The following is a 19,318-nucleotide window of genomic DNA, read 5'->3' on the forward strand; positions in this document are numbered from 1 at the left end:
GGGAACCCCACGCCAATTTTTTTTTTTTAACAAATCCTTTATTTTAACACTAAATGACAAGTACAGTAACCAACACTGTCACTGTACTTGTTATATATATGACTGACATGTTTCTATCTATCTAATCTATGTGTGATGCTCTATTCTTTCTGTTCTAAATTGTTGGGTACCGATGTATGCAGCTGATGAATTGCCGGCCGGCTTTTTTAAAGAGACGGGTGTATGAAAATCGGAGGGCACTAGTGTGTTCCAAGTGCCCTGCTATGTTTTTCATGCACCCTCCTATATATCCTGCCTGCCTGTCTGCCTATATATTCTGCCTGCCTGACGCTTAATTGAGCATTATTCCCATCGATTTCGGCAATTTTAGGCCCTCTGCAGACCGCCGGGTGAGCCGCCAGAAAAATGCTCGAGTTTCCCATAGACTTACATTGGGCTCGTTGCTCAGGTCGAGCACCCGAGTATTCCAATGTGCTCGACCTGAGCTTCGAGCATCCGAGCATTTTAGTGCTCGCTCATCACTAATCCTGTGTTCTTTGCCTGCACTGAACATGATGATCAGGTTGGACAACTATCAGAACCAACATGGGACTAAAATGTGTATGGCTGCACCTGTGTAGCAATTATTCACCAATTTTTATAATGATTATTCAACAATACTTTAATCTACGGCCACTTTTAGCTGCCATTCAGGAGGGTCTCAACTGCACTCTCTACAAACACCGCCATGCTGTTCTTACTAATACCCTACTTCAGGGGTACACACAATACATGATTTCATGTGATGAGAATGGCTAAAAAAAAGGCGCTACATCAGTGTTCTCTGAATGTTTTCCTGTATGTTAATACTTATAAACCCCCTTAATTCCCCAAAAGTCTGTCTAAATGACAACATTAAGTGAACAGAGAGGAGAGGGATGCAGCTGCAGTCTCTCGATCGGTAAGACACTGTAAGAATGGTTTGAGTGGGAGGAGACATTTCCATTTCTAAATTAAACGGTTGTTCTCAAGTTTCAAAGTTATCTGTCAAATAGGGGATAACTCTCCAACCACCGTGGCCTCAATGATCCCGAGAATCAGGGCACTGGAAAGCCCTGACTAAATGGAAAAGTGGTCGATGAAGCGCACTACCGCTCCATTCATTCTTTAAGGGTGCGCCGGAGATTGCTGAGTGCAACAATCGAATGATCTTTGGCGCTCCCATTAGAATGAATGGAGAGTCATTGCGCTTTATCGACCACTTCTCCATTCAGTCAGGGCCCTCCAGTGCCCTGGTTCTCGGGATCAGTGGGGAACACAATGATTGGACCACAGGCGATCGGAACGTTATCCCCTATCTACCGGCTATGGGATAATTTTCAAACTTGATCACCCAATTTAAAGGAAATACCCCAATAAATTGCCAAAGATTTATTCAACAATTGGAAACATTGTTCATTTTAAATTTTAAGAAACTGAACTGAGAAATGATTGTAGCAGTAAATATGGAGTTAACTTGACTTTAACTGGAAATGTTTAGTGGAATCTATTTGAAGAGAACGTGTTTCTATGATATACTGAGAAGAGGGAGCGATAGCTAAAAACTAATTCCCAAGAGAAGATTTCCGCTCAGCAGACAGCATCTAACAAGATACTCCAAGAGTTTTACATTAGGTCAGATTTTCTCACCACTGGCACCTACGCTGAAGTGTCACAAATAACATAAGGAACATGCCATGTAGTCGTTGGTCTCATTAGCAGAAATAGAGCTGCAGTACTGTGCCCAGCGTGAGGTTATAAACCCTATTAACAGAAGAGGGATTCGGCAGGAGCACTGTGCTATTTGATGAATACAGGGAGAGGGTACAGAGAGACACTCGCAGATGAATGGTTCAGGTACAGTTTTGGGCTAATAAGGTTCCAAACCAGATGCGTTGTCACATTGCATTATCTGGAATCAGAGCGGTGAAAAATAGCCCTGGCTGAATCAACTGTAATTATGCTTCATTCCTATACTGGAAGCGTTATGTCTTAAAAGACGTGTTGCAGCAAATGGTGATAAAAATAGCAAAATGTTCTGAAAACACAGGAGAATAGTTCTAAGAACAGAAAGAGAACTGTAATGTCAGTGAGTGATCCACTATCATTTTATGCAGGACTGATCTCTTTAGAGGTCTTGTCCAGGACCAATATATTTTTTTACTAAGGACATTAAAACGAACAGAGGCAACTATCTGCCTGTTCTTCCTGGAGGCGGCTCAGAGCGCTCAACGACTGCTCCTGGCAGCTATTCAGCTGCTCCACCTCAACAGAGCAGTTATTCCTCTTCCGGGCTGCTCTGTTGACAGGGTGTGACTGACAAATGTCATGCTGATTGATAGCCAGCTCCCCGCAGTTAGGTAGTGGGGAGTTGGCTGTCAATCAGCATGACTTCAGCAGTCATGCCCCATCAACAGAGCAGAGCGGAAGAGAAGCCGCTGCTCTGTCAATGTGACATCAGCAGAAGCCACTAAATCACCGGCCTGAGCAGTAGACGACTATGGGCCTGATCGTTCTTAGGCCTGTAGTAAAAAAATAAATAAAAACTATACAGTCTTGTATAAACCCTTTAATGACCAGACAGTCCTAACAATTTAGAGATAATCTGTACCTATGTAATAAGGCTGGATACAGACAAATCCACTTTTTTTGCGTCAAAACCCTTATCACAATATAACTTTTAGAAAAGATTTATTGCATCGTAATGCCCAAAGAGAATATATCTAACCATAAAGGAACACGAGTTTGCGTTCTGTAACTGTGGACCAAAATGTTTTGGGACAACCTGTTTTCAGTGTAATAGTAAGATTTCTACATTGTAGCAGCTAGCTGCTGTTCATTAAAGGGGTTGGCCACATTACCTTTATATAGCAAAGGTGTTAGGAACATGATTTTACCAATATATGAGTATTACAGGTTAGAGGTCATGCCATCTTCAGATCACAGCGGTTTAGGAGAGGAGGAACAGACCGTTACTGAGGAGGAAGAGAGGTGCTTCTAAGGTTCACAGAACAAAGATGCTGAATTTACTGGGCGCCTTAGCAATTATATGTGCTGCGCTGCGCTTTCTGTATTTCTTTGTGAAATGAGTGACCTACTAGTAAGTACCACAAATTCATATCGCCAACACGTTTGTTTAAATAAAGATAAAATGGCCAATGTCTTTAATATCACACCTTGTTATGCTAGGAACTGTGTCAGTCTCAACTCTCTTACATGGGTTGTCTGGGACTTATACATTGATGGCCTACCCTTAGGATAGGTCATAAATACCTGATCTGTGGCGGTGCGACACCCGTCACCTCTGCCGATCAGCTGTTCTTGGAGCTGGCGGTGGGCAGAAGTGCACAGTTGTGGAGCTGCACAACATGACATGTCTATCAACTGGGGGTCCTGCACATTCGCTCCTATTGATTTGAATAGGGGTCAGATATGCAGTACCCAACCACACTCACTTTACAACTGAAGGAGCTGTGCAGATCTCCAACTGACAACTTCCACCCCCCAACGGCACTGAACAGTTGACTGTCAGGAATGCCGGAAGTCAAACCTCCACCGATCAGATACTGATGCCCTATCCTATGGATTTGCTGTCAATTTAAAAGTCCCAGACAACTCCTTTAATGAGCTTGTCTGAGATCAGACACAATTGTTGCAAAGGCATGGCTGTAAAGTAAGCAATACTTACATGCTGAATCCCTGCTGCTTCAATGCTGCCTACAAAACATGACCAAGTGACTTGCCTTAGAAGTCCTGTTCCGCCTGTCTCGCCTTCACTGCTGAGCCCAGTGCCTCACTTTACCAGTCACATGTTGTAGATGGGACATTATCGCTGTAACTCAGCAACAATGACCAGCAGGGGGCAGCAAAACGGCAAAGGTTGCAATAGGGTAATGAATGTTTATTTTGTCATTTTACAGCATTACCACCCTTTGCCCAATCATGTACAATGTGGATGACCTCTTTAATCTATTTCTATATCCACAAGTTGCTGATACAAGTTAGTTTTTTTGGTATACAACATGAACCCTAAAGATTTTTTGTTTTCGACTTCGCACTGATTTTTTTAATTTAATTTCATCAAATATATTAACCATTTAAATAATAAACTCTAATCATAAAGTATTGTATATATTACCATAAATATAGCGTGTATACATTTTCTAGTGACATTCTCTTTTCCCGCGGCCCAACGCTGAGCTTAAAATTTACAAGAATAGTTTTCAGTTCAAACTATAATTAAAAAAATTCCATGTAATAAGTTGCCTGTAATTTTCCAGTAACAGCTGCATGTTTCTTGCAATATTAACCATTTAGACACCTCTACAACAAAGCTCTTGCGCAGCTGAAAAACATCTACAATATTTGGTTCCGGACTTCAAATTTAACAATTTACTGCATCATACAACTGGAACTTGGTAAGTAGTCCTGCAGGTAAGAGGCCACAGCTTTGGTCAGGTAAGTCATTGTACCAAAGGCCCCGCTGGGAGCGCTGTCATAGAAGAAGTTGCAGATCCCAGTTGCTGGATCCTGCTCGAGGTAATAATCTCCGGCTCCCAGGGCTTTCTGTTAAACAAAAGGATACCAGATTAAGTTTGAGATGAAACTGAAAAGATTTACGAGCAGCATGTACTGTATAATATCAGATGGGTAAATGTACAATTTACTGACAATTAGCATCTATTATAATTATATATGAGTTGATGTTTTCCGCACCACTGAGAATTATTAAAAATCCTCCTGGGCCTTTAAAGGGGTTATCTAGGACTGTTTATTTTTTTAGGGGCCTAAAAACTGACAAGCAAGAAGTTGCTAACTACCTGCCAATTGTGCCCAGTCGACAGAGCAGCCGGGAATAAGAAGAGCTGCTCTGCTGACGTAAAGCAGCGGAATCGCTGGCAGGAACGGTCGATGACTGCTTTGAGTTTGGTAGAAAAGGCAGGTAGTTTCCTCAGTTAGCAACTACCTGCTTGTTAGTTTTTAGGACCATAGTAAAAAAATGTATTTATCTACTGAAGACAAAAACAGAAGCGAAAGCCTAGTATCAAAAATAATGCAGAACATTAGAAAATATATCTAATCTTTATTGGAATACATCTGATCCAATATAACATACAAACAAACTAACAAATTAAAGCTGTGCTCTGAAACACTATATAATATGTAAACATTGAATATATGAAATTGGAACTGCATTACTGCTGTGGAAAACATGTTAAATAATGAAGGTACTTAGTGCACAAATTGGCCAATTCTTGTGAGCACAATAGCCAGCAACAAGGCGTACCCCTTTGTTGGGACCCTAAGCCTAACATGATGCCTCTCCCGGGCTAGAAGCCTACAATTACTGTATATATACAATTGATGCACTCATCCCATCAGCCTAAGGCATTTCTAAATAGAGCTTGATCCTACCTGCCCATATACTTGTAGGCTTTTAGCACAGGAGAGGCATCATGTTAGGTTTAGGGTCCCAACAAAGCGGTACACCTTGTTGCGGGCTATTGGGCTCACACGAATTGGCCAATTTGTGCGCTAAGTACCTTCATTATTTAACATGCTTTCTACAGCAATAATGCAGTTCCAGTTTCATATATTCAATATTTACATATTATAACGTTTCAGAGTGCAGCTTTAATTTGTTAGTTACATAGAATGGCTCTCTTAGCTTGCACCTGATAAAACTTGTCTTTTTCTGTTTGGAAGTGCGGTCAGTCTTTTGATATTATATATGTATAGATATATACATATATATATGTATATGTGTATGTGTATATATATATATATATATATATATATATACACACACACACACACAATATAACATACAGTTACTTCTATGAGTATATGTACCCATCATACATTTTTCTTATAGACACTGGGTTTTTTATAGACTACAGCTCCTGATTCATTAAGGCTGATGTTTTGTACATCAGTCTTATGAGGGGAGTGCTAAAGGAAGAAGTATCAAATTTATTAGTTATTTTCAAAATTCTCAATTTATGGGTAAAATCTGTATTCAGTGAAGACAGATTTTTATATTATCGAGAGAGAATCTTATCAGTAGCAACTGCAGGAGGAGGAAGAGCTATAAAGCTGAGCTGCTGCCTCCTCGCCCATCTGTATAGAATGTTATTAGTAGCAGCTGCCATCTCCTATCTCAGTAATGTAACAATCTGTCTTCACCGAATACAGATTTTATCTGGGAAATTAGATTATTGAAATAATCCATCCAGGTGGAGAAAGAAGCAGATGATAAAATAAGAAGCTTTGTAATATATCTTACTTGTATTATTGGTTTATAAAACTCCTTAAAGTTACTCCTTAAAGATTCCAATTTCTCATGAAATATTGCCTTTAAACATGCAGCTTATAATATCGACACATGGCAGAAAAATCCTTGACAATTTGGTGATGAATGTCAGGACTAACTTTAAATCTTGTTGCTTTTTTTATAAAGCTGGCAAACTTGGCTACACATCTTGAGATAAGTGTGGCCAACAGCATATGTTAGACACAGTAACCTTGTGCCCATAAGCTTCCCTGGTGGCAGGATATGGACACACTAAATAACATTTATTGGTAAATAGCCGCTCATGATGCTGTGGGATGTGGGCTTGAGTGTAGGACACCCATAGAGATATAATAGGAAGACCACACGGATGGTGTGATGTTGTGAGAAGCGCATATCCATGCAGACAAACAATGTATATATGACTTAAGATGTGGTATATAGGACCAAGCTGGCAGACAATCTGAGCCTTCAGGGCCTAGAGATGTGATCCGGGACTGGCATACAATTGTTGAACATCATGGTGTGTTGACACTGCATACATACACATTCACCCTTTGCTCCAATGGTGTGGATCCCAGTGATGAGACCAGCTGAACTGGCACACAGGTATTTACATACACTTATCACCCATTTTCAGTCACACACAGCTTTTCTTTATCTGAATATATTGGATCACTCTTCAGTTTGCTATTTAAATTCTTTGTAATTTGCCATCCACTACTTTCAGTGGATTGTTCCTTTTCATCAGTATTCTCCCTGCACTATAGGTGCTAGAACTTAATTTCCTTCAATTGCCATCATGCACTGTCCCTGTCATTGTCATTGTCCAGTGGAATGCTCCTGCTTTTATGACAGGCAGGAAAGCAAGAACAGAGAGACAAGGACCAGCACCTTCTTTCAGCAATCTATGTAAAATGCTGTTATTTAAGCCACTATTTTTTTTTGCACAATAAACGTTGCAGTCAGATGATGGCTATAATCAATAGGAAAAAAAGAAAGTATGAAATGAACTTCAAACAATGCAGGTTTTTTTTGCCTTGCTTTAAGACATTGGGTGAGTTTTATGGTTTTTTTGGCAGTCTTTATTTAACAAATGAAACATGTTCTAGGTTTGGCTTTTTTTTACATTTTTCCCATAGGGTTTTTACAAGAGTAAAGAAAAACTTGATTTTTTTTAAACAATACAGGATAATCATAGGAATTTATTTATTTTTTTTTTAAAAAGCAGGAAAAAAATGAGTGAAGAAAGTCTAAAAGTACTGATATTTACTGTAGCTGGTTGGATTATTCATGAAATATATTGAAATTAGGGGGAAGAACATGTTTAAAACTTTGGCAATATGTTGTGTACACTTAAAGGGGTTGTCCACATCTTGGACAACCCTTTCTCAATCACCATATTCCCCCACGCAGCCGCTAATGGTCACCTCTTTCGGACAAGCCGGACATCCAATTAAGTTGGAAGGAAGTGCGACTGAAGCGGCCGCCGATTGGCTGCAGGGCTCACGTGACATAACTTCATTCGAGCTCTGAGAGATGAGTTACCGACACCGGTGGTAATTACAGTCTGTTATTATTTTATGTAGTGAAATATGGTGATTATGAAGGGGGTGGCCAAATAGTGAACATCTCCTTTAATGCATTTGTGCGCTCTAACTGCATGGAGCGGGCTCAGAAACTGGGTGCTGGCAGTGTTACACAGCCGGCTCTAGAAAGTAACTGCTGCTACAGGAGCAAGGTTTGATCACAACAGCTTAAGACCTTAGATGCCACTGTCATTTGAGACATCAGTATTTAAGGGGTTTGAAGCAAAGGGGGGTATGCTTCCCACAACCATCAATATCCTCTCCCAATGCAATTGCAGGATACGGATAGGTTACCCATTGGAAGCCTGCATGTCTGCCATTGTTGGGACTCCTATGAATCCCACCTATAGTATTGGAGTGTATTGTATACAGGTAAGCAAGCAGTTACAAGTGCTAATGGGTTTTCATGCAGTGGTACGTGTCTTACACATATATTCAACTCTGTCATAGCTCACAACAGAGATCAACTGGCATCTCTATAAAAAATAGAACAGTCCAATGATTTATATCCAAAAAGTTTCCTAAAGAAAGTAATCCATACCTGGTCCTGAAGAAACAGGTCACTGGCCATGTGCACAATGCGATCCACAAGGATGACACCGCCAATGCTGTCAATATCCATGTCTGATACCAGGGTGAGCACATGTATGGCCTCCACTAGCAGCTGTCTGTATTCCGGCTGAGGAACATGGTTGAGGACAGACTCCACGTGTACAGCAAATTTGATTTCACCAGCAGTCATCTGATTGAAAGAAAATTAATTTTTGGTAATATAAAATATTTACAAAGACTAAAAACAAAGTGTCGTATCTGGGGAAAATGACAAGCACCGAGCAAATAGAAAGAGAGGAATGGGGAATTCATCGGCACATCTGACCAGACAATAAAATGAAATCCTTTATTGATTGATGATTAAAATTGTTAAAAAACAGAAGCCTCAGAACCTTATTCTTAGGGTGTCGCTGTACACCAGAAACGCGTCAGGTTCTGAGATTTCTATTTTTTTAACAATTTTAATCTTCAAAAAATAAAGGATTTAATTTCATTGTCTGGTCAGAAGTGCCGATGAATTCCCCATTCCTCTCTTTCTGCATGACTGTAATCACCAGTGGGTACGGCACCCACCGGATGGACTCAACCAGAACTGAAGCTTGCAAGCCGTCAACGTGGTGAGCTCCTAACCTTCCCCTGCCTCCTACCCAACAATGCTGTCACCAAGCAAATACTTTTCCGTTACAGTTGCCATGTTTAATGGTATTATCTCACCATAATGGCAAATTGTTAACATATGGCAACAATGTCTTATTGGTTTGTACGAACCTTTGGGATTATCACTAATTCCTAGTATTAGCAGGGCTGCAATGCTTGAAAGCAACATCCCACAACACCTACTACTGGGTCACAATTCACGTCCTATTGATTTAAGTGGAAGTCCTGATGTATTAGCACAATTCATGAATTACAACTTTTTACAAAGTCGCAGCATTTTTGAGCAATTGTACTCCAATTGTCTCATTTTATTTTTGCAACATTTTAAAGGGTATAAAACATAAAAAAAGAGCAACTTTAATTTTGCACTAAATTCATCACATGCACAAAGAGGAAGAATTTAGCAAAAAAATGGCTACTGTTACCACAAGACCCCTTAATGACCGGAGCATTTTCCATTTTTGCGTTTTGATTTTTTGCTCCCCTTCTTCCCAGAGCCATAGCCTTTTTATTTTTCGGTCAATATGGCCATGTGAGGGCTTATTTTTTGAAGGACAAGTTGTAACGCCATCACTGGTTTTACCATATCGTGTACTGGAAAACAAAAATTGCAAGTGCGGTGAAATTGAAAAAAAAATGCAATTCCACGGTTGTTTTTTTGTTTTCTTTTTACTATGTTCACTGGATGCTAAAACTGACCTGCCATGATTATTCTCCAGGTCATTACAAGTTCGTAGACACCAAACATGTATAAGTTCTTTTTTATTTAAGTGGTGAAAAAAAATCCAAAGTTTGCTAAAAAAAAAAAAAAAAAAAAATGGGGACATTTTCCGAGATTCGTAGCGTCTCCATTTTTCAGGATCTGGAGCCGGGTGAGGGCTTATTTTTTGCGTGTCGAGCTGAAGTTTTTATTGATATTATTTTGGGGCAGATGTGATGTTTTAATCGCCCATTATTGCATTTTATTTCAATGTTGCGATGACCAAAAAAACATAATTCAGGCGTTTAGAATTTTTTTCTCGTTACGCCGTTTACCGATCGGATTAATTATTTTTTTACATTGATAGATCGAGCGATTCTGAACGCGACGATACCAAATATATGTATGTGTTTTTGTTTTTTTTTTTGAATGGGGCAAAAGGGGGGTGATTTTAACTTTTATATTTTTTTTATTTTTTCTATATTTTTAAAAACTTTTTTTTCACTTTCTGCATGCTTCAATAGTCTTCAATAGAAGCTGCAGTTATTTGATTGTTTCTGTTACACAGAGGTGATGAGCAGGTCGCCTCTGTGTAGCAGAAATGCTCATGTGCTATGAGCGCTGACCACTAGGTGGCGCTCATAGCAAGCGAGACATGACAACCACAGGGGTCTGCTGCAGACCCTGGGTTGTCATGCCCACGCATCGGTGACCCGCGATCACGTGACGCAGTCACCGATGGGCGGGGCTAATGCAGCGCTTCCGGCGCGGCGATGTTAAGTGCCGCTGTCAGAGATTGACAGCGGCATTTAACTGGTTAACAGTCGCGGGTGGATCGCGATTCCACCCGCGGCTGTTGCGGGCACATGCCAGCTGTAAGAATCAGCTAACATATGCCCGGTTCAGTTTGGGCTCAGCGCCGGAGCCCTCACGTAACCGGGGGTTATGGCCTGGGGCATACTAATATGCCCCAAGCCAGTAATGGGTTAAAAAGAAAAGTCATTAAAAAAAATGAAAATGATAAATTGGAGTCTAAATTCTTTAACAATTTGTGCTACATTGGTAAGATGGGACCAGGTGTACAGTGTCCATTTTAGGACAAGATCAGATATCAAAATCAAACATCAGAATGATGTCAGTTTGAGGCTAAATACCCTGTCTGAGAACTGATTTTACTAAGTGATTCTAAGAACTGATTCTGAGAAGTGATTCTGACAAGTGATTCTGACAAGTGGCTTTTACAACTGTAATAATAATAATAAAAAAAATTCACTGTTCACTGATGGGACTTGAGCCCAAAACTCTACGTCTAGAAGCCAGTGCACTAATTACTGAGCTATAAACTCAGTAGAGAAAAGCTAAACGTTGTATTTATTTATATGATTTTCAGTGCAAGCTTTGTCTGAAACTTATTGAGGCTTTCAGAAATACCTCCTCCAATCCAAATTCAAATGTTTGATTCTGATGTGTGAGTCCGATGTGTGACTTTCTTCAAACATCAGAATCAGAATCACAATGACTTTTAGTCACCCTGAGTATTTTCATGGTTGATCTCATAAGATAAGAAAAGCTCTCAGTCAGTATTTCTTGACTGGATACATCAATGGTAAGGCATCAGTCTCTGAAACTACAATGGCTTGGTTCAAATGCCAAAAGGAATGTTTTCTTTTTTTTTTTTGTAATTATGCCTATTTAGCACGCAAACTACAGAGGTGTTTTACTTTTAATATCGGACATACTGATGGTCATCCTGATGTGTTAAGAGTTTCAGACACGCTGTCTATTTGCATGGTAAATTACATAGCCAAAGTAAATTTGGAGGCACTAATTTACTACATATCTATTTCCAAGTGACCGTACATTTGCATAATTTCTTAAAGGGGTCTAATGATAACATTTATTTAATGTAAATTTTTCTTTCCATCCACCCAAGAACAAGCTGCAAATTCCCAATTTACTTTGGCTATGTAATTTACCATGCAAATAGACAGCACGTCTGAGACTCTTAACACGTCAGGATGACAATCAGAATGTTAGATATAGATATTAAATCTAAAACACCCCTGTAGTTTGCGTGCTAAATAGGCATAATTACAAAAAAATATCATTCCCAATGGGATTTGAACCCAGACATTGTAGTTTCAGAGGCTGATGTCTTACCATTAAGCTATTCAGTCAAGTGATACTGACTGGTAGCTTTTCTTGTCTTATGAGATCAACCATGAAAATACTCAGGGTGACTAAAAGTCATTGTGATTCTGATGTTTGACGAAAGTCACACATCAGACTCACACATCAAAATCAAACATCATTTGAATTTGGCTTGGAGGAGGTATTTCTGAAAGTCCCAATCAGTTTCAGACAAGATTTGCACTGAAAATTATATAACCAAATAGAACGCTTAGCTTTCCTCAACTGAGTTTATCAGTTTTACTCAGTGGTTATCGCACTGGCTTCTAGATGTAGAGTTTTGGGTTCAAGTCCCATCAGCGAACAGTGACTTTTTTATTATCATTACAGTTGTAAAAGTCACTTGTCAGGATCACTTGTCAAAATCACTTGTCAGACAGGGTATTTAGCCTCAAACTGACATCATTCTGATGTTTGATTTTGATATCTGATCATGTCCTAAAATGGACACTATACAGGTGGGCTAGCCTGCACTTTCCACACACATCAATGAGCTGTAGGTTCCCATAACCCTCATGCCGTTTCACTGATTGTTCTTCTTTGGATCACTTTTGAGAATTGTTAACCACTGACCATATGGAATACTACACAACATAGAGAAGCTCTAACTCAGTCATCCAACCATCACAATTAGGGCACTTGCCAAAGTTATTTGGATTTTACTCTTGCCCATTTTTTCATACTTTCAACACATTATGTCAACAACCAATTTTCATTGCCTAATACCTCTCCATCCTTGACAGATCAAAAGATACATCTCAGTTGCTGATCAGTGTACAATTAACTTGTAATACATTTGATTTTAGTATACTTTATGGCCAATAAATATTTGACATTACCTCTCTTGTGCTTGAAGAGGGAAGTACGTATCCATCAATAGACAAACCATGGCACTGAAGACAAAAATATGAAAGATGAAAAAGATAAAACATTTTGCAATTGTAAAAAGGATGCACAAATCTATACACATGAATAATAACAGTCCTGTATAACTATAGCTAAAGTGAGAAGACTAAGCTGTTTATATCATCAGCCATCATATCTGAAAGAAGTTGTCCACTACTTTTACATTGATGCTCTATCCAAAGGATAGGGCATCAATGTATGATCGGCCGGGGTCCCGCACACGGCACCCCCGCCGATCAGCTGTTACCGGTGCCGCCGGCCGGAAGTGCTCACCTGCGGGGCTCCGCTGTCAAGTGGTAGTGGCTGCCGCAGTGTACTGCACATCAGCCTCCTATTCAATTGAATGGGAGGCGGACCTGCAGTACACCGCGGCGGCCACTACCACTTGACAGCGGAGTCCCGCAGGTGAGCACCTCCGGCCAGTGGCCGCTGCCACCGGCACAGATAACAGCTCATCGGCGGGGGTGCCGCGTGCGGGACCCCGGCCGATCAATGTAAAAGTAGTGGACAACCCCTTTAAAGTACAAAGCACACATGTATAATTGATATGGGTGTCTGTCTGGAACACTTCGATAAAAACATTTGTACCTGAGGTATACGTCTGATTCATTCTAGCTTTTGTATGGTGTTTAAACGATTATTGTAATGTTATGAAAATTGTATGGTTAGTTAGACAGCATAAAAATAAGAATAAAAAATTCGCAATTGACCTGCTTTTCCTATCTCCTGTCATTCTCCTACTATGAGAGCTTTTGTCTTACAGAGTTTATAGCTAGTTGGCAAGGAAACTGAACAAGCTCTAATCCAGGCTGTGGAGTTAACTGCTGAGATCCCAGTTTCCTCTCTCCAGCCCATTAAAGGTGTCAGGAATACTCAGACAACAACTTATCAATCACCGTATTCCCCCATTTAAAATAATAACAGCCTGTACTCACCTCCAGTGCCAGTGTCGTTCCAGTAAAGTCAGAGCTGGGTCTCCCGTGACGTTCTTATGTCACATCAGCCCTGCATCCAATCAGTGGCCACTTCACTCTCACTTCCTTCGGAAGTAACTGACATCTGGATGAAGTCAGAGAGCAGTAGCTCTCACTTCTTCCGGATGTCAGTTTTGTCTGAAGAAAGTGAGAGCAAAGAGGTCCATTTACAGCAACTGGCAGTAGGGATCATGTGACTTAATTTGGAGCCCTGGGAAACCCAGCTCCAATATTCCTTGAATGGCACCGACCCCGGAGGCGAGAACAGGCTGTAATTAATTTATGTGGTGGAATAGGGTGAATGAGAATGGGTTGTCCAAATTGTAGGCAAACCCTTTCATTTCTACACAGCTGCTCTCTTCCCTCTCGTCTTCTGACATAGAGCTGATGTTCTCAGTCCTGCAAAATTATAGGACCCCGCTCCTACTATTAGAAGTTCTCCTTATCACTGCTCTCACTTTCCAAAGCCATACACTCCCTGACAGAAGTTATGTCGCTTATCCATGAAATGTAAATAAAAGCTTATAACCGGACGTTAAATTCATCCATTGTTTTTTTTTAAATTACTCTTTTGAAAGCTGAAACCCTCCCAAATTTGGTTTAGGTAAAGAAAATAAATTGGCATCAATGCTGAAATATTGATCATTTAATGAACGCAGAATGGTCAGATTTTGGCAAGACAAAAGTTTTGTCGCCTTGTCATATAATGTACCCAATCCTAGTTTACATCCTCACCAGTGCTCAGTAAATGATTGGTTAATTAGTGGGTGTGTATAAAAAGAAACCCAGCATCCCAGACCTTCACTTGAACTGCAACTTGAGCTCTGACAACATGCCAAAAATCCACCCTGCGACCAAAGCCTTGATTATCAAGAGGCTGAAGACCAGATCCACTGCAGAGGTGGCTGGCACCTTTAATGTGTCTCAGCGTCAAAGAATTAAAAAAAAGATTTGAAGAGAGTGGAGATGTGTTTGATAAGCCCAGGTCCGGCAGACCCCGCAAGACAACTGCTCAGGGGGAACGTTTGTTGGTTAGAAAATCCAAAGCAAGCCCCTCTTCCACTGCAGCAGAGCTCCAACAGGCCTGGTCACCTCAAGTCCCTGTGTCAACTAGAACAGTTTGTAGGATTCTGTCTCGAAATGGCCTCCATGGTCGAATCAGTGCCCAGAAGCCAGCACTAAACAAAAGGCAAATAAAAAACCGTGTGGCATTTGCAAAGTCCCACAGCCTGCTAAACAGATGGACGCTGGAAAAGTGGTAGAAGGTGGATTTCTCTGATGAATCTTCAGTAGAATTACACTACAGCCGCCACAAATACTGCAGGAGACCTACTGGAGCCAATATGGATCCAAAATACACACAGAAAACAGTTACATTTGGTGGTGGAAAGATCATGGTCTGAGGTTACATTCAGTATGGGGTGTGCGAAACATTTGCAAGGTGAAAGGCAATATCAATAGCCTAAAATATCAAGAAGTATTAGCTACCTCTTACATTCCAAATCATAAAAGGGGTCAAATTCTGCAGCAGGATGGTGCTCCATCTCATACATCCATCTCTACAACAAAGTTCCTCCAGGCAAAAAAGATCAAGGTGCTCAAGGACTGGCCAGCCCAGTCACCAGACATGAACATCATTGAGCATGTTTGGGGTAGGATGAAAGAGGAAGCTTGGAAGACAAAACCAAAGAATCTAGATGAACTCGTGGAGGCATGTAAGACTGCATTCTTTGCTATTCCTGATGACTTCATTAATAAAGTGTATGAATCATTGTTGAACCGCATGGATGCAGTCCTTCAAGCTCATGGTAGTCACACAAAATATTAAATATGATTCTAATAGCACCACAACTCCATTCACCAATGTTATGCCACATATATTTGTATTTTAAGATAATTATTTGTTTGAATATCACATTACTTTCTGTGGGCGACAAAACTTTTGTCTTGCCAAAATCTGACCATTCTGTGTTCATTAAATGATCAATATTTCAGCATTGATGCCAAATTATTTTCTTAACCTAAACCAAATTTGGGAGGGTTTCAGCTTTCAAAAGAGTAATTTATAAAACCAATGGATGAATTTAACGTCAGGTTATAAGCTTTCATGTACATAACATGGATAAGTGACGTAACTTCTGTCAGGGAGTGTATACTTGTTCAAAGGCCCTAATCTCTATGTGCAAAAACAATGATAACAGTGTAGACTTCAGAACAAGCACTGATAGATCTGAGTGTATCACAGTAGCATGATAAGCTCAGCAGAATGATACTGACCAGAACTGCCACTCAAGGAGATCCCACCCCCCCAACAACAAGGAAGTGAAGAGAGTGAAGAGCTTTTTGCGGCTGAAGACACATGTTGAGAATAACCCTTTAACTAAAACATTCAGGTTGTTTTTGAAGGTGAAACACTAAAATGATAAGATGGAGCATATGATGCCCGAGGCATAATTCATTTATGCAATGGACCAAAAGTACAATAGGTTGTGTGCATTCAGACAATATTTAATCAGTATTTAAAACAGACTTACTTTCTGGAGAAGATTCCACACTTTTTCATAGAAACCAACAGGCACTCTGTTGATGGCTCCATCTAACCTTCTTCTTCTGAGCCACTGGCCTTGGTGATCATCCCAAACAAGCTGCGGACCAGAGGATGCAATAGGAGACAAAGTTCCCGTAGGAGAAGAAGGACTACTACATCTCTGTAAGAAAACATGAAAAGATCAATAACAATTTCTTTCCTACTCTTGATTATCATTCTATTTCAAGATTTTTGGCCAAAGAGTGGGAAAGAAAAATTAAATTCATTTGACAATCGTTTCATCAGGCTTTGCATACTCCTTAAGAGGCTTAAATACTCAGAAATTCTTAGTTATATACGCATTAATTGTACAATTAATATATAATAATCCATCAACATATAAGATTAATTCGGAAACAAACTGATAATATAATACAGTAATAAATCTCTGGAATCCGCAAAGATGATGAATCCCCTTCACGGCCAAACAGGCACAATGCAAAAACAACATTCAGAGACAGCCTATGAATTCGGGATTTAGGGGTGTACCTGTAAAAACAAAAACATGAAGGCACAGTACTTTCTATGCACATTGAATACTTAAAGTCCTTAAAAAGGGGCAAACTTACTCAGCATTTATATGTGACCACAATCATCACTCAATGCAAACACAGGAGTTTTAAAAAAAAAAATCTTGTTCACAAATTTTGGGATCGTCATAAAGTAGCGCTTCACAAATCTGATTTCACCTTTTCGTCTAGGGTCAGGATCTTAGTATGCCTCCCCAGCTTAAACTGGTGAGCCACTAAACTGGCGAACCACTAAACTGGCGAGCCACTACCCAACTGCAATATATAATCTCAGCTCGGTTCATTGAAATGATAAAAAAGGTGGAGAAACTTTTCAATAATTTATCACTCACTGAAGGCTCACAATTATGTAGAATTTTTTTTTGCACTTCATCATCGGCTCATGTATATACTTACATGTTTCAGGCAAATATGGGTCAACACCAGGGATGCATGTATACAGCCATTGTACAATAGTGAGAGTAAGTGAAATGTAAGCAAATAATTGATGGTTTTACCGTAGATCTGGATGAGTAGATGCTGCTGCTTACAGAATGGCCATACAAGAACTACAGGAGGACACAGAAAATAATGCAGGTGAAGAGCAAATCTAGCAGACGTGCAATGGATCTTATCGTTAGGAAGCAAATGGACGGATACAGATCCAGAAAGGGGGAAAGGCTTTTAGTAACTGTTAGTGGAAAGATCCGGTTAGATGGATTCATCCAAAGTATGATATATTTTATGTAATTGCCATATAAAGGGCAAGCTACTGTAAATCATACCAGTGGATATGGCCTCATGCAAGAGGATGAATGTGCAATAGAGATGAGCAAATCAGAGACTGGTTCAGCAGCCAGGTCAGTATTTTGTGGTCAGTTGACGACAAGCCCAACTCTTCTTTTGATTTGGTGGTCTTCAAAGACTTTATTGTTGTGGTGTGTCAGGGGGGACAGGTATGTTGGCAGGTAGCAGGTCTTGCTAATTTATTTCCTCATTTCTAATATACACTTAAAGGGAATCTGTCAGCAGGTTTTTGCTATTTAATCTGTGAGCAACATAATGTAGGGCAAGAGACCCTGATTCCAGGGATGTGTCACTTATTAGGCTGTGTGATGTAGTTTCAATACAGAGTTTTATTCAGCAGATTATAACTGCCGGACTAGGGCTCACATGCACAGCAATCAGGCTAATCTGTGTAACCCCCGCCCCCACACCTGATTATCTACAACAGAGAAAACAGGGATTAGATCAAAACTACACCAAGCAGTCCAGTATATGAAACATCGTTGGAGTCAGGTTCTCTAGCCCTGTATTATGCAGCTCTCAGGATCACATAGCAAAAACTTGCTGACAGATTTAAAGAGGCTATCTCAAAACTCTTCGTAAACTGTATGGCGGAGTGGAGAGGGAAGAAGGAAAGAAGAAAAGGGGAAGGAAGGGGAAGAGAAGGAAAGGGAATAGGGGAAGGAAAGAAAAGGAGTAAAGTAGGGAAGAAAAGAAAAGGAAAGAAGAGGGGAAAAAAAAGAGAAAGAAAGGTCTCCATGGGGGGGGTAAGGGAAGGGGGGTGAACTTACTGTAATATTGTAAAAAGAGTATTGTCATGTAATATCTGTTCCAAGTTTTGTTATGTTTAATAAAAATGTATCTGATTAAAAAAAAAGGCTGTCTCATCATTGTCAATGGGCAAAATTGCAAAGTGCTTTTAAAAACAATTAACTTTTAAGTGTACTTATTAAAAATCCTTTTCATTCTCAAGGCTGGAAGGATTTTTTCTTTTAATTTTATGGCTCATTATATAGGTGATACATAGGCAACCGCTGCAGTCCATCAGTGGTGGCCAGTCTCCTAGGCAAGGAGTGCTGTGCTTACAAGATCTCTGCTATAGAGCTGGATCTGGTGGGCTTCAGTGACCCCTAACGCAAAACTGCCAAAGAGTGCACATTTGCGGACATCAGTGCAACAATGCAACTGGCCTGATCGGTCAATCAAACTGGATAAAAGAAAATCTGCAGAGAATCTGAAATCCCAACAATTTTAAACAATGGCAGAAATTAAAGTGCAGTGTGCAGACTGAACCCCCTAGTATGAAGCCATCAGCTCATTGTGCAGGGCGCAACGTGAGATCCCAGCTAGAAGGCACTAAGGCTAAGAAAGGCACATTATACACACTGTATTTCTGTGTGACCGAGCGTAACACAAAGCAGAGGATGGATTATATACCATAATACTAGCTTTCTCACTGTGTTACTATGGCCACAATTTAAAACAAGCACATCTGCTAGGCTTTCATCCTAAGTCCTGTGACAAGGCTCGTTAAAGGGTCGATATTGACTTTTAGGAT

At 40.2% G+C, this 19,318-nt stretch overlaps 1 protein-coding gene across 2 annotated transcripts in view; it reads right to left on the reverse strand.

The window, feature by feature from the left end:
- Nucleotides 1-2,692: 2,692 nt before the first annotated feature.
- The window catches only part of PHKA2 (phosphorylase kinase regulatory subunit alpha 2), a 98,457-nt gene continuing 81,831 nt past the window's right edge, over nt 2,693-19,318 (reverse strand). Inside the window, exons 30-34 of one of the 2 annotated variants that reach the window (XM_073667434.1) lie at nt 17,493-17,543; nt 16,413-16,586; nt 12,838-12,891; nt 8,441-8,641; nt 2,693-4,584 (exon numbers count right to left, since the gene is read on the reverse strand). In XM_073667434.1, coding sequence (XP_073523535.1) covers nt 4,411-4,584; nt 8,441-8,641; nt 12,838-12,891; nt 16,413-16,586; nt 17,493-17,543 — 654 coding nt within the window. In that variant the 3' untranslated portion in view covers nt 2,693-4,410. The remainder of the gene's footprint in view (nt 4,585-8,440; nt 8,642-12,837; nt 12,892-16,412; nt 16,587-17,492; nt 17,544-19,318) is intronic. The other variant, XM_073667442.1, reaches the window with a different exon arrangement.

Source organism: Phyllobates terribilis, unplaced genomic scaffold (genome assembly GCF_046119375.1).
Source record: "Phyllobates terribilis strain yellow unplaced genomic scaffold, ASM4611937v1 Scaffold_2__4_contigs__length_985480577, whole genome shotgun sequence".
In the NCBI taxonomy this organism is placed as follows: Eukaryota; Metazoa; Chordata; class Amphibia; order Anura; family Dendrobatidae; genus Phyllobates; species Phyllobates terribilis.